Source organism: Oncorhynchus clarkii, chromosome 21 (genome assembly GCF_045791955.1).
Source record: "Oncorhynchus clarkii lewisi isolate Uvic-CL-2024 chromosome 21, UVic_Ocla_1.0, whole genome shotgun sequence".
Classification (NCBI taxonomy): Eukaryota; Metazoa; Chordata; class Actinopteri; order Salmoniformes; family Salmonidae; genus Oncorhynchus; species Oncorhynchus clarkii.
Genome location: NC_092167.1, coordinates 35,761,194 through 35,785,160, shown reverse-complemented (window position 1 = coordinate 35,785,160; position 23,967 = coordinate 35,761,194). Strand labels below are relative to the sequence as shown.

The following is a 23,967-nucleotide window of genomic DNA, read 5'->3' as shown; positions in this document are numbered from 1 at the left end:
AGACATATCTGATATGGGCAGAAAGCTTAACTTCTTGTTAATCTAGCTGCACTGTCCAATTTACAGTAGCTATTAGTGAAAGAATACCATGCTATTGTTTGAGGATTGTGCACAGTTATGAAAATGTATCAATAAACCAAATAGGCACATTTGGGCAGACCTGAATTTGTATTTTTAAATACAGAAATGCAATGGTTCATTGGATCAGTCTAAAACTTTGCACATACATTCCTGCTATCTCGTGGCCAAAATCTAAATGTTGCCTAAACTGGAATAATACTTTTTGGGCTTTCTCTTGCATTTCAAAGACGGAACCAAAAATATATATAAAGACTTGCGTGTTTTTTTTAAGTTTTTTTTTTAGATTTTTTAAAAATCTAATGTGTTATATTTTCCTGCATTAATTTCACAATTCCACCAACTTCAAAGTGTTTACTTTGAAGTTGTATCAAGAATATGCATATCCTTGCTACAGGCAGTTAGATTTGGGTATGTCATTTTAGGTGAAAATTGAAAAAAAGGGTTGGAGCCTTTTAAGAGGTTTTTACAGTTTTTCTCAGTCGCTTTGGTGCATTTCTTAGATCAAAAAAGTGCAATTCTTTATACTACTTGCACAAATTCCAAATCATCTAGTCACTTGTGCACATCATTAAAGCAATTTCTTATTCCTTTGAACAAATTGCAATATATAATGTACAAGTGTCAGATTTTTTCCACATTTTCAATTGCTCATGTCATGTTGATCAAAATATAGTAGATGGTTCTCTGTTGAATAGTCTTACCCCTCAAAACATCTAGGCATTAGTTCCTTGCATAAGCCATTACATGCAAAATTGTTGAACTATTTGTCATAAACTGTCAAGCATAGTTTTACACATTTCTATTAGACCTTTTGTACAAAAACGTGAATTGATGAACCGTGCAGGTGAAATTGACCCTCACTCATGAAGGAATGTAAAGTGTTCGTTCAACCAACAATCAACCAGTTGTCTAAATTGCTCAAAGGTGCATCTCATGAAGAATCAATTGGCAAGCATATAGACAGACCACAACACAGAGTTGCAATTTTCCAATAATGGATGGACCAGGAAACAAACAGGGTCAACAGCCAAGAGGAGGAAGAAGAGGAGCAAGGATGCGTGGTGGAAGGCAAAACAAGAGGAAGAGGCAGAAGAGGACATAGGCGAATATCTGATGACATAAGGGCCACTATTGTAGACCATGTTGTCAATCGTGGCCTTACAATGGCTGAGGCGGGTCGAAGGGTGCAGCTGAATATTGGGAGATCAACAGTGTCCTCAATAGGTCAAACGTTTCGAAGAGAGAACAGGTATGACCACCAATGTACAGTGCACTGTTACTGTAAATAAGCAGTATACTGTATACTTCCTACAATGCTTCATATTACAGTAGTCCACTTGTATTTCACAGCATACAGAAATATACTCTATACAGATAAATACAGCACCTTACAAGCACCCACCTGTATGTTTTACAGTAAAATGTGTGTTTGCATAGTTTTTGTCTATGTGAAAGTGTGCGATGCATCACTGCATTTTTCCACACATAGGACTGCAAGATTACCTCAAACCGGTGGCAGAGGACACCTCTTCACACCTCAACAGGAGGAGGCTATTTGCACCATGGTCCTAGCAAACAATGCCATGAGACTCAGGGAAATACGAAGGACCATTATAGAAGACAACGATGTCTTTGAAAACATCCATACGGTTAGCATCTCAACCATCGACAGGGTTCTGCAAAGTACCAGATGAGTATGAAACAGTTCTACCGTGTACCATTCCAAAGGAATGAGGACAGAGTTAAGGAGCTACGGTACCAGTATGTACAGGTAAAACATATATCTATGTAACTACTTTACAGCAACATTTTATAGCGATACATAGTACAGTAAGCATAAACTGCACAAATTTCCATTGCTGTGGAAGGAACATGCAATATATGTACATTTTGTCACTCTTCCTCACCAAAACAAATTTAACTGTGGGTTCTGGGATATAGCGTATAATGGAGTTGGAATCAAGTGAACCCTCTCACAACTTTGTATACGTGGATGAGGCTGGCTTCAACCTGACCAAATGCAGAAGGCGGGGTCGGAATATCATCGGTCACAGAGCTTCTGTGGATTTGCCAGGCCAACGGGGAGGAAATATCACCATGTGTGCTGCTATTTCGGAGCATGGTGTCCTAACCCATATTCCCCTTATAGGGCCATGCAACACCCAGCATCTACTCAACTTTTTAAAGACTCTCTACAGGGCTCTCATCCCTGATGATGGGTCTGTTTAGAGAGGATTTGCCAAAGTATGTGGTCATTTGTGATATGAGTTTCCATCAATCAAACATCATTAGGCAATGGTTTGTGACCCACCCGAGGATGCTCATAGAATTCCTCCCAATTGAGGAGTTATTTTCAGCGGAGGTGGAAGGTGTATGATCGTCAGCCACACACACACTGATGACCCTGCTGGCTGCAATGGATGCAGCATGTGAGGACATCACAGTAGGCGCCTGCAGAGGATGGACAAGGCATTCCAAAAGATTCTTTCCACGTTGCATTGGAAGGGAAAATATCCGGTGTGATGTGAATATGTGGGCCGACAGACAGGAACATCTGGATGTGTAGAGACAGCACAACTGCGGGCAAAGTTGTGCCTTAGGGGTGGTTTCCTGTGTTTCTTTCTAATTTAGTTATTTTTCCATTGTGCCCATTGGGTTGTCCAGTCTCTTTCAATCAATAACCCACATACAGTAATATGTAAATAGTACTGTTGAAATTGATATGCTATAGAAGTGCAGCCTTGTGCATTTAATACAGTAACTGTCATCCAAACTATAGCCAAAGTTTACATCAGGTAATACTGTCAAAGTACAGTTACATTGACAACATGCCTAAACATTTTGACAACCTTGTTCATGAACAATGACAACTTTCTGATGATCATTGGCATGAATATTTACTTTTGAGAGATGTACTAAGGATTTTTAGTGACTGACTAGCTTTAGAAACATATCTATTGTATATTGCAGTTTGTACAAATTGTTCTGAGAAATGCACTTATTATTTTGCACATGTTAGGGATGACATGCATCATGCACCAAAGAGACTGAGAAAAACTAAGACAATGGCAAGCATACTTCATTGCACCTTATTCATCTTCATTGTAACATATCAAATCAACCCAAATATTAAAAAAGGAAAAACATTTGAAAAGCACATTCACATTTTAAAAGAGGGGGTTTGGACTGGTATACAAGTAACATTCTCTGAAATGCAGTACCATTATCATTATACAAAACACTGCCCTGGGGAATACAATATCGATGTTATATTCTGACATGTGGTGCCAAATACCATTACATGACGGGCTACAGTGCATAAGGGCTCCCGAGTGGCGCAGCGGTCTAAGGCACTGCATGAGGCATCACTACAGTCCCTGGTTTGATTCCAGTCTGTATCACATCCGGCCATGATTTGGAGTCCCATAGGGCAGCTCACAATTGGCCCAGCGTTGTCCGGTTTGGCTGGGGTAGGCAGTCATTGTAAATAAGAATTTGTTCTTAACGGATTTGCCTAGTTTAAAAAAAGGTTGCATTTAAATAAATAAAAATGTTATTAACATCCAATGAGATCAAAGCATCGACTTTACTGATCATTTTCTCCCTAACCAATCTTTCTTCCCGTCTACTTTCTAAAAACTCTTATTCACTGCACAACACACTGACTACACCCACTTGGTCTCCAATGAAAGGTCTCCAAACACATTCACTCCACAACCAAAAACACCTGCAATATAAACTCAGTCACAGAAATACTTTGCATGTGTGTACTTTGTTTATGAGGCAGTTCAGGACGGTTATTGACTATAGTGGTATAAAAAATATATGTTCCATTATCTGGACTTGTCAGTTACCCCACAGCAAGGAAGACATTGTATTCCTCATCATTATCCTACTCTTCCTCAATATCACCTAATGTTCATACTTATCATCCACCACATCGTCAATATATATCAATCATCATTCTCCATAGAGCTCCTTTCATGTCCCACCTGTGTCTGGTAGGATAGTGTGTGAGACAGTGTGCAACATATGCAGGATAGTGTGTGTGAGACATGATCTGTGTTGGAAATACCCATACTAACACACTGAATAGTACATACTTAATGAGTACTACAAACGATTAGTTCATTTCAGTATACTGTGATCCTTACAGTTGAGGGTACCAGCGCTTCGCCTGTCTACTGGAAGTTGTGAATGTTAATATACAACCTCTTACTAGCTAGTCTGCATAAATTACTAGATAAGACATTTTACGACTTCGGGTGTGTTCTTAAACTCAATCTGGAGTGCCAGACTACGCTTGTAAATTCAGAGCATTCCGCTCTCTGAGCGCACACTGGACGCTCGGGACGAGGAGTAAAGTTTATTTCAGCGTTCTGACCCCAAGCTAACGTTGGCTACTTCCAGACAAATGAAACCACTGACCATTTACTCGCCCTAGCAGATCTGATTATGCAGTGTTCATGTTATCCGGAGCGTTAGTGACTAACTGTGCTGCTGGCAACAATTTAAGTACGTTTTTTTTGCCGACGTTTACTGACACCGGCCATATTCAACAGGTGTTGAGCGCTAGTAAATTAATTATTCTGCGCTCTGGTACACTCAGACGAGAGAATTTAAGAAAGCATCCGAATGTCCAACGACTATACCATTTAGCTAAACTAAGAATGACGGGAATAATCAAGTCAATAAACGTTGGGTAGTTAGATAGCCTATAGATAAGATACTGGCAAATTTGATGTATAAGTAGGCAACGAATGTATAAGTAGCCTAGCTAACATACCGCCTGAATATACTTCTGTAATGACTTTTTATTTAACTAGGCAAGTCAGATAAGAACAAATTCTTATTTACAATAACCGCCTACAGGGGAACAATGGGTTACCTGCCTTGTTCAGGGGCAGAAAGACCGATTTTTACATTGTCAGCTCGGGGATTCAATCCAGCAACCTTTCGGTTACTGGATTACTTCTTATTTTGGTGCAAGATACCATTTAGTAAGACATACAGGAACATTTGGCATACTAACTATATCCATACTATGACCAATAAGCATAGTATATAGACAATTCACGTCACAAATAGTATGGTTAGTATGAGTATTTAAACACAGCTATAGTGTGCAATATGCAGGATAGTGTGTGAAATGAGCAATGGTGGAGTCAAGGGTTTGGGGTAGTGCAGCCCCTGCTGCCTGCAGGTCAGGGGCTCTATACAGTACTGCTATGGGACTGAGGGGTAGGGGATAGGCTATGGTGGAAAGGGAGTAGGGGTAGAGAATGTAGAGGATAGGTGATAGTGTAAAGCAGAGGATACGGAAGGGGATAGGGGTCGAACTTATTGTCAATCCATGTTTCAATACCCTGTCTTGAACCTGTACAAATAAACCTGGTCAAGGGAAATTAAATAATGACTTCATATTGGAGACTGTCAGATTGAGGTTCAATAGTAGGCCAACTACTACTGATTCCTCAGCTTTGGGCATCTGAATTATAAAGAAAGGCTGAGAGGATTAAAGTGAAGGGGGATGAAGATGCCCTTAGACACAGTCAGGTTAACATTTCCCCCTTGTGGTTATGATTATGAGTCAAAGAAGGGTAGAACTGATTCCAGATCTGGTCCTTACGGCAACTTCTACGTAAAGCAGGTGAAAGTAATGAAAGGGTTGAGGGGGGTCATAGGTTAAAAGGTAAGATGTGATTTTCCATAGTTGGTTAGCAGTCAGTGGATATTTTAGCAGAGAGGTCCTGGATGCGCCGGGCGCTGCAGCCCTTACACAGGATGTGACCGTCCAAGGGGTAACAGCCTCGCCCCTCACCCTCAGACGACAGGAGCAGACCACACTCCTGGAGGGGACAGAGAACACACACACACACAGGGTCAATCCAGGAACACTGGATTGGGTTCAACTGATTGGGCTGTGAACTTTTGACGTGATGGCCTGCCAAACTGTAAACATCACTCAACTAGAATGAGATGTATAACTAACACACACACACAGTGACCACTCACCTCACACACATAGCAGTTGACGTGGAAGCTGCGGTCCAGCGCCACTATCCTGACCGTCTCCTCTTGGCCAGGCTCGGGCATGATGGCCTGGCCACACACTGAGCAGCGTGGGGCAAACTTCCTGTGTGGGACAGGAGGCTGGAAGTTTCAGCGTCAACACTAACAGAGTTCAGAGGGTGAAAAACTAACAATCAGATTTAATAATCTGTCCAATAGACGCATGCCTAAAACTTAAACTCAAAGCGTAATTTGCGTCGTGTTTCTAACCTGTGGAAGTCGTCTATACAGTGGATCTGGTAGGTGGCGTCCACGGTGAAGGGCACACCATCCAGGCAGCAGCCACACACAACACAGTTGAAGCAGCGCGGGTGGTAGGCCTTGCCCATGGCCCGTAGGATACGGTCCAGGATGGGCTTGGAGCACTTGGAGCAGCGCTCTAGGGTACTCTGAGGGGGGAGGGAGAGGGGCAGCACAGGTTCAGACAGAATAGTGTGTGTGAGAGAGAGAAGCCGATAGTTATGGAGATAGACGCCGAGAAAGAGTGAAAGAGAAGGCGAGATCAACTGATGAATTGAGAGAATACTGCTAAAAAGAAACGTAGAACAAAAGAGAGCAAGAAGAGCCTTCTCAATACAAAGGGGACAGTCAGTGACAGCCACTCACAATGTAACAGCTCTCGCAGTAGCTCTGCTTGTCCCGGGCGTAGAACGGTTGCCCCCGGAGACGAGTGTGGCAGGTGATGCAAGTGAAGCACTCCACGTGGAACACCTGCTCCATGGCAATACAGCCACTGCCGTCACCAAGGACGTTGTCACCGCAACGTGCACAGCGACCTGGTTGTATTGAAAGGGGAGAAGAGATGAGGAAAATGGGAGGGACATATTGTGGCATTGAAAGGAACCTTGTCACCCAAGGAAAAATTAAGATGTAATAACAGTTCAGTCAAAACAAAGAACATACAATTTTATTGGAAAGAAAGTGGAACGTACCAAAGTATTCTTCTGTAGGGGGATGATTCATGTCATACACCAACTCCTTAGTGAGCTGGTCCAACTCCTCCTCTGGCCTCAGAGCTGCTGTCCCCTGCTTGACAAATATATTAACTTTTTCCATAAAGATCAACATAGAGACTTTACTTTCCCATTTAGGTCAGTGAAACCAAGAGACTGAAGATACGTATTCAAAAAGGACCATAGTTTACCTTAAAAAAAAAGAGACACCACAAACAGTCGTAGATGTTTGAACTCCACAGACACTCACCTTGCTGGGCTGATAGGCGGAGCTTGGTGCCGAGCCTGACCCTGATTGGTGAGTCTCTGGGCCTTTATTGGACATGGGGCACTGGGTAGCTCTCCCTCCAGACCCTGCATCACTCCCCTTGTAACCCTTCTCAGAGTGCAGCTCCTGGGCTTGGGAATCGGGTTGTGGAGGGTACCAGCCCAGGGGGCCAGTCTGATTCTGGGATGGGGGCCACAACGCGTGCTGGCGGTGTGGGGGAGGGGTGTAAGCCTGTTCGGCTTGCCTACCAGTCTGGGAGTTGGTGACAGGCTGGGATGTTTTGACCTGGACACTGAACCTCGGGCCAGTAGGAGTGGAGGCAGTAGTGTAGGGGGCAGGGACAGGCTGGGGGTAGCGTTTGGATACCTGGTTGTTGGTGTAGTCTGGCTGAGGGAAGTACTGGAGACCCTGGTGGGGATCACTGGGGTATGGGGGTGCAGGAGGGTACTGGGACTGGGATTGGGGGTGAGGGGAGAATCCCATGGACTGCCTGCCCTGAGAGGGTTCTCCTGGGTGGGCTGAGGGTTTGTAGCAGTCCCCTGAGATGTGTTTGTCGTAAGGCACGTTGTCGTACAGCTGCGAAAGAATGGAACGGGACCATAAATATATATTTTTAAAGCATTCCTCACAGTCCCATGTACAGTGCCTTGCGAAAGTATTCGGCCCCCTTGAACTTTGCGACCTTTTGCCACATTCCAGGCTTCAAACATAAAGATATAAAACTGTATTTTTTTGTGAAGAATCAACAACAAGTGGGACACAATCATGAAGTGGAACGACATTTATTGGATATTTCAAACTTTTTTAACAAATCAAAAACGGAAAAATTGGCCGTGCAAAATTATTCAGCCCCCTTAAGTTAATACTTTGTAGCGCCACCTTTTGCTGCGATTACAGCTGTAAGTCGCTTGGGGTATGTCTCTATCAGTTTTGCACATCGAGAGACTGAAATGTTTTCCCATTCCTCCTTGCAAAACAGCTCGAGCTCAGTGAGGTTGGATGGAGAGCATTTGTGAACAGCAGTTTTCAGTTCTTTCCACAGATTCTCGATTGGATTCAGGTCTGGACTTTGACTTGGCCATTCTAACACCTGGATATGTTTATTTTTGAACCATTCCATTGTAGATTTTGCTTTATGTTTTGGATCATTGTCTTGTTGGAAGACAAATCTCCGTCCCAGTCTCAGGTCTTTTGCAGACTCCATCAGGTGTTCTTCCAGAATGGTCCTGTATTTGGCTCCATTCATCTTCCCATCAATTTTAACCATCTTCCCTGTCCCTGCTGAAGAAAAGCAGGCCCAAACCATGATGCTGCCACCACCATGTTTGACAGTGGGGATGGTGTGTTCAGCTGTGTTGCTTTTACGCCAAACATAACGTTTTGCATTGTTGCCAAAAAGTTCAATTTTGGTTTCATCTGACCAGAGCACCTTCTTCCACATGTTTGGTGTGTCTCCCAGGTGGCTTGTGGCAAACTTTAAACGACACTTTTTATGGACATCTTTAAGAAATGGCTTTCTTCTTGCCACTCTTCCATAAAGGCCAGATTTGTGCAATATACGACTGATTGTTGTCCTATGGACAGAGTCTCCCACCTCAGCTGTAGATCTCTGCAGTTCATCCAGAGTGATCATGGGCCTCTTGGCTGCATCTCTGATCAGTCTTCTCCTTGTATGAGCTGAAAGTTTAGAGGGACGGCCAGGTCTTGGTAGATTTGCAGTGGTCTGATACTCCTTCCATTTCAATATTATCGCTTGCACAGTGCTCCTTGGGATGTTTAAAGCTTGGGAAATCTTTTTGTATCCAAATCCGGCTTTAAACTTCTTCACAACAGTATCTCGGACCTGCCTGGTGTGTTCCTTGTTCTTCATGATGCTCTCTGCGCTTTTAATGGACCTCTGAGACTATCACAGTGCAGGTGCATTTATACGGAGACTTGATTACACACAGGTGGATTGTATTTATCATCATTAGTCATTTAGGTCAACATTGGATCATTCAGAGATCCTCACTGAACTTCTGGAGAGAGTTTGCTGCACTGAAAGTAAAGGGGCTGAATAATTTTGCACGCCCAATTTTTCAGTTTTTGATTTGTTAAAAAAGTTTGAAATATCCAATAAATGTCGTTCCACTTCATGATTGTGTCCCACTTGTTGTTGATTCTTCACAAAAAAATACAGTTTTATATCTTTATGTTTGAAGCCTGAAATGTGGCAAAAGGTCGCAAAGTTCAAGGGGGCCGAATACTTTCACAAGGCACTGTAGTCAGTCAGGTAGCCTACCTGTGCACTGTTTTGTGGATGGCTGTCCAGATCGGCCAGCATGCAGGTGAGCGAGTCAATCTCTGCATCGATGTTGGAGTGGTGCTTTAGAAAATTGAGCAGGATCACATAATAAAGATGGGCGCCTTTATAAAATGTCACAACAGAAGGAGATGAATAGGTAGAGCAAATGTAGAAATGTGCACGTGTTTGTCCTTTGTCCCAATGCATTTTTATTTTAATATTACTGAGCAATTTCTGGCTTCATAACAAAATTACATTACTACCAATCTTTGCCTAGAAAGTACACTAAACACCATGGTGAAATGGACCAATAATCAGTGGGAATTCCAGGCTACAGATGCAATTACAACCTACCATCAGCTGGTAGCGGTCCATGTGAGGGTTCAAGGATTGGTCTTCTTTGAGCCGGTGGGGAGGTGGTTGGTAGTAGTGGTCATTAGATTTAGGGTGAAACCCTGGGTCCTCTTGGTGGTGGTGCTGCATGGGCCCAGCTGTAGAACACATACAAAACAGTGCACTTTACATTTACAAACAAGACTTAATAACCACAGGGTACACACTTAACATTAATCACATGACAAACATTTATTTACATCAAGATGTTTATTTACGTCAAGTGCTAATCACCAAAGGTGTTGATGTACTCAGTAGTGTGTCAGGTCCAACGCTCTACTACAAGGCTTGAGCTACAGAATAACGGACTTCTGATTTTCACAATAGTCCATCACAAGTTCATAATAGCAAGGTTTCACACAAGACAAGCCCAGTGTAATGTAAGGCCCACCACTGTGTTCTTACCTGTGGATCTTGTAGCCAAGTACCTAGTGGCCATTCCGCCTCCTCCTCTGTTCTGGTCATGGACCACATATTTGGGCCGGGTGTCCGAGGAGACCTTCATGGGCAGCTGTCTGTACACGGCTGGTCCAGATTGGGACAGTCGAGGGACCGGTCTCACTGGGCTACCCAGAGTCTTTGGAGGCGGCCAGGTAGGACCAGACATGTCAGGGTTCTGAAAAAAAGGTTTGTCATGATTAAACTGTTACAATTGAAAACTATAACATAACACTTACATGTTGGTATTAATAAGGTTCTTATATTAAAACTAAAACAGCTGCAAGTCCTATTTTTGTCAATTCGATTTTTTTAAACTGCCACACCAACATACTTTCTGTTGGCATATTTAGGTCACAGGTAAGCACTGTAAACCCAGAGATGCTTCAACCTGGACTTCCTATGTCAACTCACATACGTGGTTTAACAATAGGCTTATAGTTGAGAAGCAACTGCTCGGCATCTGACCCTAAGGTGCTACAGAGGGTTGTGCATACGGCCCAGTTCATCACTGTGGCCAAGCTTCCTGCCATCCAGGACCTATATAATAGCCAGTGTCAAAGGAAAGCCCATAAAATTGTCAGAGACTCCAGTCACCCAAGTCAGACTGTTTTCTCTGCTAGCGCACAGCAAGTGGTACCAGAGCGCCAAGTCTAGGACCGAAAGGGGCTCCTTAACAGCTTCTACCCCCAAGCCATAAGACTGCTGAACAATTAATCAAATGACCACCAGACTATTACATTGACACCCCCCCCCCCCCCCCCCCCCCCATTGGTTTTGTACACTGCTGCTACTCGCTGTTTATTATGTATTCATAGTCACTTCACCCCTACCTACATGTACAGATTACCTCAACTAACCTGTACCCCCACACACTGACTCGGTACTGGTTATTATGTTACTTTTTACTTTAGTTTAATTGCTAAATATTTTCTTAACTCTTCTTGAACTGCACTGTTGGTTAAGGGCTTGTAAGTAGGCATTTCACATTAACGTTATACAGGGCATATGACAAATAAAGTTTGATAGTGCATTCCCAACCATAAGGGAATTCCAGCCAACAGAGGCACTAGAGGGGTATACTACAAAGCAGGATCAATGAGTTATCCAGCTAACTTGCCTAAATATTCAGAAAACACTGCATTCTTTGGAAAGAAACTTGAAATGTTCACGTTTTTCTTTTAACCCTAGCAATACACAGCTGACTCAAAATAATCAAAGCTTGATGAGTTGGTTATTTGAATCAGCTGTGTAGTGCTAGGGCAAAAGCCAAAATTTGGTCCATTTTACTTTTTTAATGAAGCAGAACATCTATAGTAATTTCTGGTTGTTTATCAAAGGTAGCTGGCAAACATTGTTTTAGCGATGTAGTATACGACTCTGTTCCAGAGTGCGCCAAAACACACACTCAAAAACGCACACAAACCCCACAGGTGTGAGACTTACGGCTTGTCCCACTATTACCCATGGGTCTGTATCCACTACAATAGTTATTGTGTCTGACGTTTACACTCAACTCTAAAATGATCCCAAATTAAGTTGTAACAACAAAAACAAGAGAGGAAATGTTGTGCAATGATGTCTCTGCTTAGGCACCTGGACCTGGTTCATAACAAAATACACAAGGCAGTGGAAAAAATAAAACCACTGACTGGTAGGGTACAGCTGTAAGGATGGGACTGTAATTAGGCCTACAATCTTATTAGGATACAATACATTCTTCTCCAAACTTTGAACATGACAGCCCCTATGGTGATAATTAATCTACCTTACACCTCATATTTATAAACTACAAGTTAATGGCTCGAGTCATGGTCTATATGTTATGGAGTAGCTGTCCCTCCTCCCACCGATCTGATTTAAACCTAAATCCGGCTGAGCACACACTCAAATCCGAGGATTGCTGGGCCGGATAATTTATCACAGCGGCGTTATCATTCTGTGATTAAAATCCATTTGTTTTAGTCTTACGGTGGATCACAAGACCACTAACCAACTTGATATCAGTTGCCTAATCATGATAACCACACTTTTGATTTGAGCTAACTGTCAAACGGTAATTGGAGAGCTGGAGCGCGCTAGAGTTGATACATTGTCGCAGCAATAGCAACTTTACATTGTTGCAATTCCAGCCTACCAAAACTTCAGCAATTAAAACAATAACACGACTACTGCGATTGGGACGTAGGTATTGTAGGCTACGGCGAATAGGCTGGAATTAAGATGTCCTACCTCTTAAAATCCCAAAGCATTCGGTCTCCTCGTCTTCATACTCATTTACAAACGAAAGATATTTCAGTGAGGCGACAATGAGGGTAGATCACGTACAAACAATGTTACATCTTATTGCCTACTTGCACCGCAACTTTATACACGATCAAATGTAGAAACTATTGCTTTGTCAAATTACGCTGAGGCAAAGAACATGTGTAGGCTAACTAATTATGTCTAGAAAATGATTAACTTTTTCAGTTAATCCAATTTTGGTTGCTGCAGCGTCAATGTCGCCTAGCTAGGGATATCAAATTGGTCAGTTACACTGACGTCTACTTGCGAGATAATGCAGGAAAATTACAACAATTACCCTAATGACATGTTTGTTTACTTGTTTGTTTGGGCTACACATGAAGGATAGCCTACACTTGAACACAAGACCGCGAAATTAAACTTTGAGTTATTCGGTGTAGAATAAAAGTAGCTCTTTAAAGTTAACTACTTATTTTTTTCGTCTAGTAACCTACTTTCTCATGGATCCTGCTTTTATCACAGACCTTCAGCTTGCTACGTCATCATAGCCTTTCAAATGTGCAACGTGAACTTCGTGGTGAACCATGAACGTATTGATTTATTATTAATAAAAAATGTAAATACAAAAACGTGGTGGACCATGAGCACATGCCTGAAGTAGGAGGATTCCATTTTGTTAGCTGATCCTGCTTTAAGACAACAAAAAACGACTTAAAAAAACGTGAAAAATAAATTCTTAGCCTTACATCTGCACCTGATAGGCTTCTAGGAATTTGCAATTGACAAACAATGTTCTTCATGTTACAAAGAAGCCTTTGCAAAAATATAAATAGATAGATAGACAGACAGACAGATAGATAGATGCAGTGCATTCGGAAAGTATCCAAACACCTTCACTTTTTTCACATTTTGTTACATTACAGCCTTATTCTGAAATGTATTAAGTATATGTTTTTCCTCATCAATCTACACACAATAAGCAAAGCAAAAACAGAAATACCTTATTTACATAAATATTCAGACCCTTTGCTATCAGACTCGAAATTGAGCTCAGGTGCATCATGCTTCCATTGATCATCTTTGAGATGTTTCTACAACTTGATTAGAGTCCACCTATGGTACATTTAATTGATTGGACATGATTTGGAAAGGCACACACCTGTCTATATAATGTCCCACAGTTGAAAGTGCATTTCAGAGCAAAAAACAAGCCATGGGGTCAAAGGAATTGTGTGTAGATGGATGAGGGGGAAAAACTATTTAATACATTTTAGAATAAGGCTGTAAGGTAAAAAAAACATGTGGAAAAAGTCAAGGGGTCTGAATACTTTCCGAAGGCACAGTATCTCGCTCGCTCTCTGTCTCGCCCACTCGCCTATGTCCCCAGACAGTGCTTCAAATGAAGCTCTATTTCAATATGTTTTGCTTTATTGTTTTTCATTGCACCGGTTTTCTGTTATTTTTTTCTAATTCCTACCACCATCTAAGGGAGACACAATTCCTACCCCCCCCCCCCCCTCTAACCTTCTCTATCAGGATAGTGGTTACAGCTTGCCCTTATATGTCCAGAATGCTCGGCAAGCACAGGAAGAAACAGTTTATATGAATCTGTGTTATTGTTTCAGGCTCTTGTTGTCAACACCTTTTAAGGTAAAGTAGTTCCCCAAGCAACAAAGCGACAGCCCAATCAAGGGCTTTCCCGGAATTGCATTTTTTGTGCTTTAGAACCAGAAACAAAATAGGAAATATAGTCAAACATGAAAGAATTCATTGTCAAATGCATCATGTAAAATGTGCATAATCAAAAAAGCGAAGTATTTTAGAGTGTTCTTTAAATTGTACTCTGTCTTGTTTTATTTGGTAAGATTCTTGACCTTTGCAGTTGATTATATAACCACAATGTTACTGTACGGAGGTGATGTTTCACCCAACCGGTCTCTAGTCCTGTACATACAGTATCTGAACGACAACCATAACACACTACAATAACCACAACCTTCCAAATTAAAGTTTTTATAAAACTCCTATCATTTACATGGGCATAGTAGTGGACACTGACAGATTGGGTGAACAAGGGGAAGTCTCCATTAGCTAGCAGAGCCTTGCCAACTGGACAGACTGAATGGCTTCCGCTCATTGGCGAACCTGTTTAGTAATGTTCTCACTTTTCCTCAACCGCCCCCCTCTTCCGTTCCTCTCACAATGCCTGGAAGTATCTTAGACCCAGGCTACATCTTTTTCTCTGTTTTCTTAAACGTTGTTTATCTTTCATCTTTTTTTTTTTTCCTTTTTTACAAGACACAATTGATCTGGCCTCCATCAAAACAAATACAAGCACAAGGACACACACACGCACTCAACACCCCGGGCAGAACACTCTGCTTCCGACTCGCATTTACCCTATGGGTTTATACCCAAACATGGCCGTATTGGTTGATTTGTCGTTGTTTGCAGCTTGTACACATGTATTTAAACTCCTACAAAATTATTTTTCGCTGACAGAAAAATGGGATTAACATTGGTCTCCTTTTAAAGGGAAGTATTTTTCTTCTATTTGATTTGGGTTGGCTTCAACAGTCCATGAATTTGTTGTTTCATGCATAATAACTTTAACACCCTATTACAGAGGTTAAATAACACGAATCAGGGAGTATTATCTGCATCATCTTGACAGATTCAACGCTTGTTTTCCTTAAATGGTGGAAAATCTACCCTCTCTCTCACTGCTTATAAAACCACAAAACGATAAAAAAAGAAAAACACATTCAACAGAAACTGAAATCTCAGGTTTGCAGTTCGCATCATCCCTGTGGACTGTCTGCTGTTTCTGCAAGGGCGGGTCTCTCTCTCTCTTGACTCTTATCTCCTTCTGGTCTTGATCGACCGACAGACGCCTTGAAACTCACTCAAGGTCCTCCAGTTCTGTCAGAATTATTTGATCTGAAGGAAATGCAAGTTCATGGTGCACTGAAGCAGCCCGTCTATTAGGTCTGTGTGTTGTAATGTCATGCACCTCTTTGTGAACCAAGGCTGTGCTTAAGATGGTCACTTTTCCACTTGTTTTTAAGTTAATGTGCTGACCTTTGACACTTTGTCCCCCCCCCCTTGCATCCCTCCCTCATCCCCTCCCCATGTCTCCTGCTCCACTTATTATTGACGGATGTCCTGCGCAGGCGTTTTCCTCCTCTTCTCGGTGCGCCTTGCAGGATGCATTCATATATGGTGTGTGTGTGCGTGTGTGTGTGTGCGCGCGTGTGCGTGCGTGTGCGTGTGTGTGTGTGTGTTCGGCAGTTCCTGCACATCTGTCCTCTGCTTTTCTAATAGTCTTGGCGGTTGTTGTTTTGCAAGCCAGGGAGGGAGTATCTCCCATATCGCCCTCCTGCCTCCCTCCTCCCCACACTCTCCCGTTTCCTTCCTCTAAGTGCCCATAACACGTTGGCCTCTCCCCTCAGGCAGTAGGCCAGAAGCTTCCGGAAGACTTTACGGAGCGCTCATAACTTTACGTTCACCTGGATCTGTCACCTCAGAAATATACTCTTTATGACTGCATGACTAAGAGGTATACATCATGTCATTTGCGAGTCTCTGTCGGTAAAATAGCACAGATTTTGCTGTATGCTCACCCTAAGTTGCAGTGAGTTGAGTAAGGATACTATATGCGTCTGGTGTGAAAGAAAATGTTTCAGCCTGATGTATGTGGAAGTGCAACGTTAAATCCATCAAGTCAATGGCTTCTGCTCTGTCTATACAATGTTACATTTCAAGAATGGTCCCTTCTCTGATATCTGAAGAGCCTCAGTTCCCGAGGGGCAGGTTGTGAGTTTGGAACAAGGTTTGTTTATCTAACATGTAGGTGTTCTTTAACTTCCTGGGGAGGGTTCATGGGGAGGAAGGCGTTGGTGGTGGAGGATGGAGGATGGTCTTCTTTGACCCTAAGGTTCAGCTCCTGGAGAGCCTCACCCTCAGCAACATAATCCCTATTCCCTTCGGATCCTCATATATATTTGTTCTACTCACACCACTTTCCTGCCATTACTTTGTTTGCAGAGACTATGGGGTTAGAAAAACTAATAGTCCACTAAAAATACCCTGCCGGCTGGCCTTTTCCTGCAGGCAGCACAGCTTCCAGGGTACGTGTGGGCCGTTGAGGAAAGAGGACATGAGTGGAGCTGGTCTGCATGCGGCTTCCTGCGCTATGTTATAAAGACTGCCCTCCCTCCGGCTAACCTCCACAGTCTTTCTCAGACAACTGTCGTAGGTTATATCTTGGGATAGCTATATTAAGGTTGACAGTTGAACTGAGGGTTGCGAGGGCAGCATTGTGCACATTGGTTCTCGTCCCTGCTGGTCGGGGTGAGTGGTTACCTAGATGTTTATTTAAGGGTTTGATCATGTTTCATGATGTTTGATAACATTTAGGGGTTGCCTGGATTGGTGTGATAGAAACCGGCGTCAGGGATGTTCGTTATACCACTTTTCTGTCTAAAAGTACATTCTTTCAACATGGTTTCACCTGGAGGGCGAATTATGTTGTCGATAAGAATCTATTTTTGTGGATATTTCTGTTTTTTTTTAGGTATTTTTCATGATGTAATGAGATCCATGTCTCATATTAAGTTGCATTATGTTTCAGTGTCGTCATGTTTTGCTTCCTGCAGGTACGAGTAGGGAGCTGGTCTCACCTAACAGAGGCGTCCAGGAGACTGCCCTCTATGTATTCTCTAGCTGGTGCCTTCCTCAACAAGGTAGGTCAATGTGAGAGAGCTGCACTTTTACTGGGACAGTACATTGTACATTTTAGAAACTTTAATATAATACATAGTGCCATTGCAACTCTACCGTTATATATCTTTTTCCTTCCTCTCCCAAACAAAAGATGAGCAAGATCCAGGTGGTGGAGGGATACCAGGTTGGAGGAAGGCGTGCGGTGGTGGCGTCTGATGCGGTTGCTGCGGAGGGATATGTGAAGGAGTTTACGCGCCACTCCAACGACGTCCTGCTGAATCTGAATGAGCTGAGGCACCGGAACATTCTGACTGATGCCACCCTCATGGTGGGCGCTGCCCAACTGCAGGCTCACTGTGCTGTGCTCATTGCCTGCAGGTCAGCTCAGAGGATAATATGCGTTGTAATCTTCTTGTTCTTTTTCTTCTTGTTCTTGCACTAAATTGCACATTCTGTCTCTCTCTCTCAGTGGGTTCTTCTACTCCCTGTACTGCCATCGTGTGTCCTCCCCCGTACAGAGTGGTGCTGGAGGCCAGGCCCTAACCCTGTCTCTCCCTGACTCCCTGGACCCCTCCAGCGTCTCCCTGCTTCTGGACTTCATGTACACCTCCCGGCTGCCCCTCACATCACACACCGTCCCCGGGGTGCTCGCCGTCGCCACCTACCTGCAGATGGACCACGTGGCTGACACCTGCAGAGCTTTCATGTTACACATGTGAGCCCCTTTTTTCTATAAGTCTATGGGTGAGCCTTGGGGGGTGGGAGGTAAGAGAGTGATGATGCTAGCTAACAGGATAAACTAAAATCACCCATGGGGAAAGTTTACTGAAAATTGACTGAAATACCATGTCAGCTAGAGACTTTGGGGTAGACCTGAATAGGCAGTTAGCTGTAAACGTTTTAAGCTTTAAATAGGCTTCTAAATCTGTCCTACAGACACCATGGCTGCTGGTCGAAACTATGTTAAAGAATCATTTACCTATGGTCTATAGTTAATTGGTTTTGACTGGCGTTACCTGACAGTTCCTTTTGTTTCCCCACACAGTGAGAGGATGAGAGGGACGCCCCCTCAAGTGGAGCTGGACTCCACGGTGTCTGCAGTGTTTGAGGCACCCTCAGGGGGAGTTCCTCCCAGTCCCCCTATCAATGGAAGACCCCGCCCGTCTGTTCTCGCTGTCTCCACCCCCTCACAGCCCGCAGCGGAGGCTGAGGGCCATATTTGCCCTGACTCAGCCAGGTGAGAGAGAGAGAGTGAGTGTGTGTGTACATGTGTCTGCTTATCTCTTTGTCAGTACCGTGTGTGTGCGTTTGTCTCTATGTGCCATTGTCTATGTTCAGTTTGCTCATTACATGAGTTCCTTTTTTTCTCCTGCAGGGTCCCTGGAGACATCCGGGCCTCTCTGCAGCCAGGGACTTTCCTGACCCATAAGCCCAGGTCAAAGGAACTAAAGTTGGAGCCTGAATCCCCTCTCCCCACACCCTCTCCAGAAAGCCCATCCCGCTCCAGCTGCCAGCCCAACTCTCCTGCTGAGTCCAAAACCTGTAACCTGGGTGAACCCAAGAACAGCCCTGACCCTAAGGCGTGCAACTGGAAGAAGTACAAGTACATCGTCCTCAATCCATTCTGTGCCATAACCACAGTGAAGGAGGAGGAGCCTGAGGAGGTCCAGCAGCAGCTTAGGCACACCCCCACCTCTGATAGGATGGAGGTGACATTGAAGCCAACTATAGAGGAGTGGCCAGGGGAAGGATCTGGCCAAAATGACAGGTGTGTTGTCAATATTTTGCAATACTGGTATTTTAAAACCAACAAGTCATATTGACCAAATAAACTATCCAAGGAGATAGTTTAAATGGGCTAACTTGGCACTGATGTTGACAATATGACTATGTTCTGTCTTCCAGGCATGTCTCCTGCTATGATGTCCCTGGTCGTAGCCCTCCTCTGGTGCCCCTCACAGGGCTGTCAGCACACTCTGCGGACCACCCCATGGAGCCTCCCACCCACAAGGAAGGAACAGGTACTACAGCAGTTACTACAACCTAAAACACGTATTTTCTCCAGCTAAACAGTGAGAGATCATACTTGTGTTGTATGCTTACAATGTACATACGTGTCACATGTATATATATGAGATACGTATTAGTATATATTTTCTGCCCCTCCCTGTCAGCCTCGCCTTGCTATCTGGCACCCCGCCCATTGGAGCCAGAGGCTGCCCATCACTGCCAGCACCCAATCAAGCGCAATAATTACGGCTTGCCATTCCGTTACTCCGACAACCTGAGCGTGATAAAGGCTGTCTGCACAGGTAAGGCAGGTAACCAATGACATCTGATGATGTGGTCATTTGACATACAAACCTCCATGACATGATGTTTGAGTGCCATTTATCATCAAAGTAACGAACGGAGGCATTGCAGCAGTTTGGACAGTAATGCATTATGACTGCAGTTGATTATCCCCATAGGTAGTTGATGTGTGTGTTTCATTGAACTTCTCTTTTCCTTCTTTTCCAGCCCCTGTTGCCGGCGACAAGCCGTACCGCTGCAACGTGTGTGGCGCCCAGTTCAACCGGCCCGCCAATTTGAAGACTCACTCCCGCATCCACTCTGGAGAGAAGCCCTACCACTGTGATACCTGCGGGACCCGATTCGTTCAGGTGAGGACCCACCACAGATGAGGGACAGGTGTTGAACAGAGGGTGTGTGTGTGTGTGTGTGTGTGTGTGTGTGTGTGTGTGTGTGTGTGTGTGTGTGTGTGTGTGCAGGAACAAAGTGTAAGGTGGAAGTCAAAGTTGTTGGTTGATGTTATAGCCATGTTATGTTATACGTTATTTATCACTGTTCATTTGGCTGACCCGTGCACGTGTGTTAACCTACAGGTGGCCCACCTGCGAGCCCATGTTCTGATTCACACGGGGGAGAAGCCCTATCCCTGTCACACCTGTGGCACTCGCTTCCGTCACCTGCAGACCCTGAAGAGCCACCTGCGTATTCACACGGGCGAGAAGCCTTACACTGTGAGTACATCACTCACACCTTACAAAGAACTGCATTGTTGGTTAACGACTTGAGAGTAAGTATTTCCTGGTAAGGTCTACGCCTGTGGTATTTCTGCGCATTTGACGAATACAATTTGATTTGATTTGACACACACATTCGTGTACAGACCGACACACATATGCACGCAGGCACGCACACCTCTTGTGTTTGACCTCTTGCAATACAAACAGTTGTTCCATGACGAAATAGATCATTTGTCTGTTTACAACCATCAACAACATTATGATGCCATGACATTGCCCTCTCCCCTCCCCTCCCTCCCTCTCTCTCCCAGTGTGAGAAGTGTGACCTGCACGTCCGCCACAAGAGCCAGCTGCGTCTCCACCTGAGGCAGAAGCACGGCGCCGTCACCAACAACAAGATCCACTACAAGGTCCTGGCCGACCCCTACCAGTCCATCCTGCAGGCCTGTTAAATGTCTTCCCTTTGAACCCAGACTTTAACCCCTAACCCCATTATAACACCTAAACAGATAGTTGGAAGTACATGGGTCCTGTATGGGATTAGCCAATCAAGCCATGATGTTCTAATATGATTTGGGGAAAGACAGCAGGACCAGAGATCTGAGCTGATATGTAGATAGCATGCTGATGCCTGTCCTCTACATACTGTCAGTGAGGCACATATGAGTTAGGTCAGTATGATGTGGATCTTGTCAAGAGTTACTGGGAGTAGTATGGAATGTTTTTGTAGCCCATCAGTTTGAGAAAGAGAGCGAGAGAGAGAGAGAGAGAGAGAGAGAGAGAGAGAGAGAGAGAGATTTGACAGTTAAGAACATGAAATTAGGATTTGACTGTATTAGAGTGATAGAGAGGATGATGTAGTACATTGCTATGAGGTTGGGAGCTGTAGAAATGGATAGAGCATGTGAAAGAAAGTTTTTTGTGCCATTGTTTTATTTATTTTCCAGTCTCACAGGTATTTTTAGGGACTGGGACACATTGGGGATCGTTGAGTATTTGGAAGGGATACTACAAAGATGTCATTGCATAGCAATATAGACAAAGATAGGTCAAAGATCATGATGCCCTCAGCACTAACGCGTGAATAGACTACCCCGATTGTGACAGCTTTACATAGCTTTCTAACTAATGTTTATTTTTTACATACTTGGGGGCTTTTGTATAATGATGTGCTATATTGGATCAGATATTTGCCCGTTACATCCCTGCTGTGTTTTTCTAAAGCTTTTTATTTAAATGTAAGATTATAACTTGTCATCCGTGATTAATTATCATTTTATTTCGGAGTCCAAGCAGGCAAAGGACTTCCGTCTCTTGTATATGAAGGAATATGGGCTCTCAGCATAAAAGCTACATAATGCTACTGTAAAAAAAATGGATGAGAGATGATATTGATATCTGAAATTGTATGGTGTTCTTTTGCTGGACAAAGACAAGGACTGTTTTATACGAATTAAATGAAATTGATTGCCATTAACTACAAATGAGTTGTATCTTTTTAAGTTGTACTGTATGTGTTGAACGTGTGAGGACTAAATAATATACCCCCTGGAGATGGCTTGCGTATGCCTAAGTTCCTGTACCACCGTTAAGGAAACAACGATATGGTACTACTGTATTTATCTGAAAAGATAAAAAAAGACATAAGATATGGATGCAATCTAAATATTCAATATCATTTTGGACTCAGCATTCTACCCGCCATAGTAATATTGAGTGATTTAGGATTTAGGGATGTAGGACTTTCCACATCCACACATACACCGTTTGTTTTACTATCCTTGTGAGGAACAAACAATTGATTCCCATTTAAAAATCTTATTTTCCCGAACCCTTAGCCTAAACCCCTAACCCTAAACCCCTAACCCTTACCCTAAACCCCTAACCCTAAACCCCTAACCCTAAACCCTAAACCCCTAACCCTAAACCCCTAACCCTTACCCTAAACCCCTAACCCTAAACCCCTAACCCTAAACCCTAAACCCCTAACCCTAATTGTAACCGTAAACCTAACCCCGAAGTCTAAAGTAATACTTTTCCTTGTGGGGACCGGCAAAATGTTTTACTATCCTTGCAAGGACTACTGGTCCCCACAAGGATAGCAAAACCAAAAACACACACATCTCCTCCCTAGACTTCCTTCCTCCCATTAACTCACCCTTCAAACCCCCATGACTCACTTCTTGTGCAGAGGAGCCAACAATGACGCAAACCGCTCTCTGGGTCTGGCTGTTGTTGAGGGAAGGAACAATAGATAGAGTCCTGGGCACCTGTTTCCGGCAGGGCTGTAATGCGGAGTGCACACTGCCATCCACTATGTGATAGCATACTGCTTCCTGTGGTGAAAGGGGCAGTGGCCCCTGCTGAACTCTCCAACTGTCTGTCACCCTCAGTTCCTGCTCTGTGATGGGCTTGTGGCAGGCAGAAGGACCTGATGATCTCATCTGTGACACCCTATTCCTATACAGTGCACTACCTTTGGCCAAGCCCTAGTCTGACCAGAGCCCTGGTCAAAAGTAGTGCACTATAGGGGATTGAGTGCTATTTCGGGTGCAACTTGTGTGAATACTATCTGTCTAATCCTTGTTTCCACCTTCCTTGATTCCACTCAAAGCTCATTGGAGGACGAGGTCTGAGGGAGGGACCTTGGATCCACTCCTCCAATGCGCTCCTTTGAGAGTCATTGAGGAAACATGGATGGAGGACGCATTATGTTTGCAGACACAGCCATTGTCTGTGAGGGAACGGCAGCGAGGAGAAGAGGCATTTGGAGAAATGTTGGAAACGAGAGGGGACTTTCCAACCCCTTCCCCCAGCCTTTCCATCAACGAGATAGTCACTGACATGACATGGCCTACCGTCTGTAAATCAACAGACATGTCATCTGCTGACCCATATTAGTTCTTGACACTGGCAGCATCCTCACACATGTCAATGCTTGTATCACACGTTACAGGCTATCTATCAATTGATCATTCATTCTATGCTCCATAACCAGCGCAGACTATTCTTCTACACATATTTTTCAATCACTTTGGCACATTTTTCAGATGTAAGTGATATATTTTAAAAGCTCTAAGTACAAAACTCTAAACCGATAATACTACCCACTGTGCAAAAACTGTGTGAATCAACATTGAAAACTGACTGGATTTGCAAGAAGTCATCAATTTAAGGGAATTTTGTATTTTTTCCCACCCAACTTTTAAACTTAATCCAATGACATGGTAACATTTATTTTTTGTTGATTAAATGTTGAATTCACATTGACATCTCAACCAAATATAAATCACAGCTAGACGTTGAACTGACGTCTGTGCCCAGTGGTTAGTAATGTCCCCTATTTTATGTGCAGAACCCTTGGTTGTGCATTCATTGGGGTTTCACACAGCTTTCACCCCTGAGACATTCATACAAAAGTTTTCTGTGAAATACCATGAGCATGGGCCTCCCGAGTGGCGCAGGCACTGCATCGCT

The 23,967-nt window shown here is 43.6% G+C and overlaps 2 protein-coding genes across 7 annotated transcripts; one reads left to right on the top strand and one right to left on the bottom strand.

Annotated features, from left to right (window-relative positions):
* Nucleotides 1–149: 149 nt before the first annotated feature.
* On the bottom strand, nucleotides 150–13,433 carry LOC139378977 (thyroid receptor-interacting protein 6-like). 5 transcript variants are annotated; one of them, XM_071121637.1, is made up of 10 exons: nucleotides 12,722–13,064; nucleotides 10,457–10,667; nucleotides 10,013–10,149; nucleotides 9,656–9,739; nucleotides 7,357–7,950; nucleotides 7,086–7,179; nucleotides 6,760–6,929; nucleotides 6,364–6,542; nucleotides 6,097–6,217; nucleotides 150–5,930 (listed from the first exon to the last, which is right to left on the bottom strand). In XM_071121637.1, exons 2-10 carry the CDS (start codon nucleotides 10,656–10,658, stop codon nucleotides 5,799–5,801), a joined length of 1,713 nt encoding a protein of 570 aa, XP_070977738.1. In that variant the 5' UTR covers nucleotides 10,659–10,667; nucleotides 12,722–13,064; the 3' UTR covers nucleotides 150–5,798. The 5 variants fall into 5 exon arrangements, with proteins under 5 accessions (XP_070977738.1, XP_070977735.1, XP_070977737.1 ...); XM_071121634.1 differs by having other exon boundaries at nucleotides 7,086–7,182; nucleotides 12,722–12,933; XM_071121636.1 differs by lacking the exon at nucleotides 12,722–13,064 and adding an exon at nucleotides 13,231–13,433 and having other exon boundaries at nucleotides 3,164–5,930; nucleotides 7,086–7,182.
* Nucleotides 13,434–16,897: 3,464 nt separating this feature from the next.
* Nucleotides 16,898–21,967, top strand: LOC139379449 (B-cell CLL/lymphoma 6 member B protein-like). 2 transcript variants are annotated; one of them, XM_071122261.1, is made up of 11 exons: nucleotides 16,898–17,089; nucleotides 17,395–17,481; nucleotides 17,613–17,839; nucleotides 17,931–18,176; nucleotides 18,507–18,698; nucleotides 18,837–19,229; nucleotides 19,367–19,482; nucleotides 19,636–19,773; nucleotides 19,982–20,124; nucleotides 20,347–20,484; nucleotides 20,802–21,967. In XM_071122261.1, the coding sequence occupies exons 2-11, from the start codon at nucleotides 17,449–17,451 to the stop codon at nucleotides 20,940–20,942; spliced, it is 1,767 nt and encodes a 588-aa protein (XP_070978362.1). In that variant the 5' UTR covers nucleotides 16,898–17,089; nucleotides 17,395–17,448; the 3' UTR covers nucleotides 20,943–21,967. The 2 variants fall into 2 exon arrangements, with proteins under 2 accessions (XP_070978362.1, XP_070978361.1); XM_071122260.1 differs by having other exon boundaries at nucleotides 16,949–17,089; nucleotides 19,636–19,782.
* The last annotated feature ends 2,000 nt before the right edge of the window (nucleotides 21,968–23,967 follow it).

What these genes read in the sequence shown, in the direction of transcription:
- LOC139379449 (XM_071122260.1), top strand. Translation starts at nt 17,449, where the DNA reads ATGTATTCTCTAGCTGGTGCCTTCCTCAACAAG. An exon ending in GCGGGACCCGATTCGTTCAG is followed by an intron (nt 20,125 to 20,346) that starts GTGAGGACCCAC and finishes GTTAACCTACAG; the next exon opens with GTGGCCCACCTGCGAGCCCA. An exon ending in CGGGCGAGAAGCCTTACACT is followed by an intron (nt 20,485 to 20,801) that starts GTGAGTACATCA and finishes TCTCTCTCCCAG; the next exon opens with TGTGAGAAGTGTGACCTGCA.
- LOC139378977 (XM_071121636.1), bottom strand. Translation starts at nt 10,658, where the DNA reads ATGTCTGGTCCTACCTGGCCGCCTCCAAAGACTCTGGGTAGCCCAGTG. An exon ending in TGGACCGCTACCAGCTGATG is followed by an intron (nt 9,740 to 10,012) that starts GTAGGTTGTAAT and finishes AATTTTCTAAAG; the next exon opens with CACCACTCCAACATCGATGC. An exon ending in TCAACTGCTATGTGTGTGAG is followed by an intron (nt 5,931 to 6,096) that starts GTGAGTGGTCAC and finishes TGTCCCCTCCAG; the next exon opens with GAGTGTGGTCTGCTCCTGTC.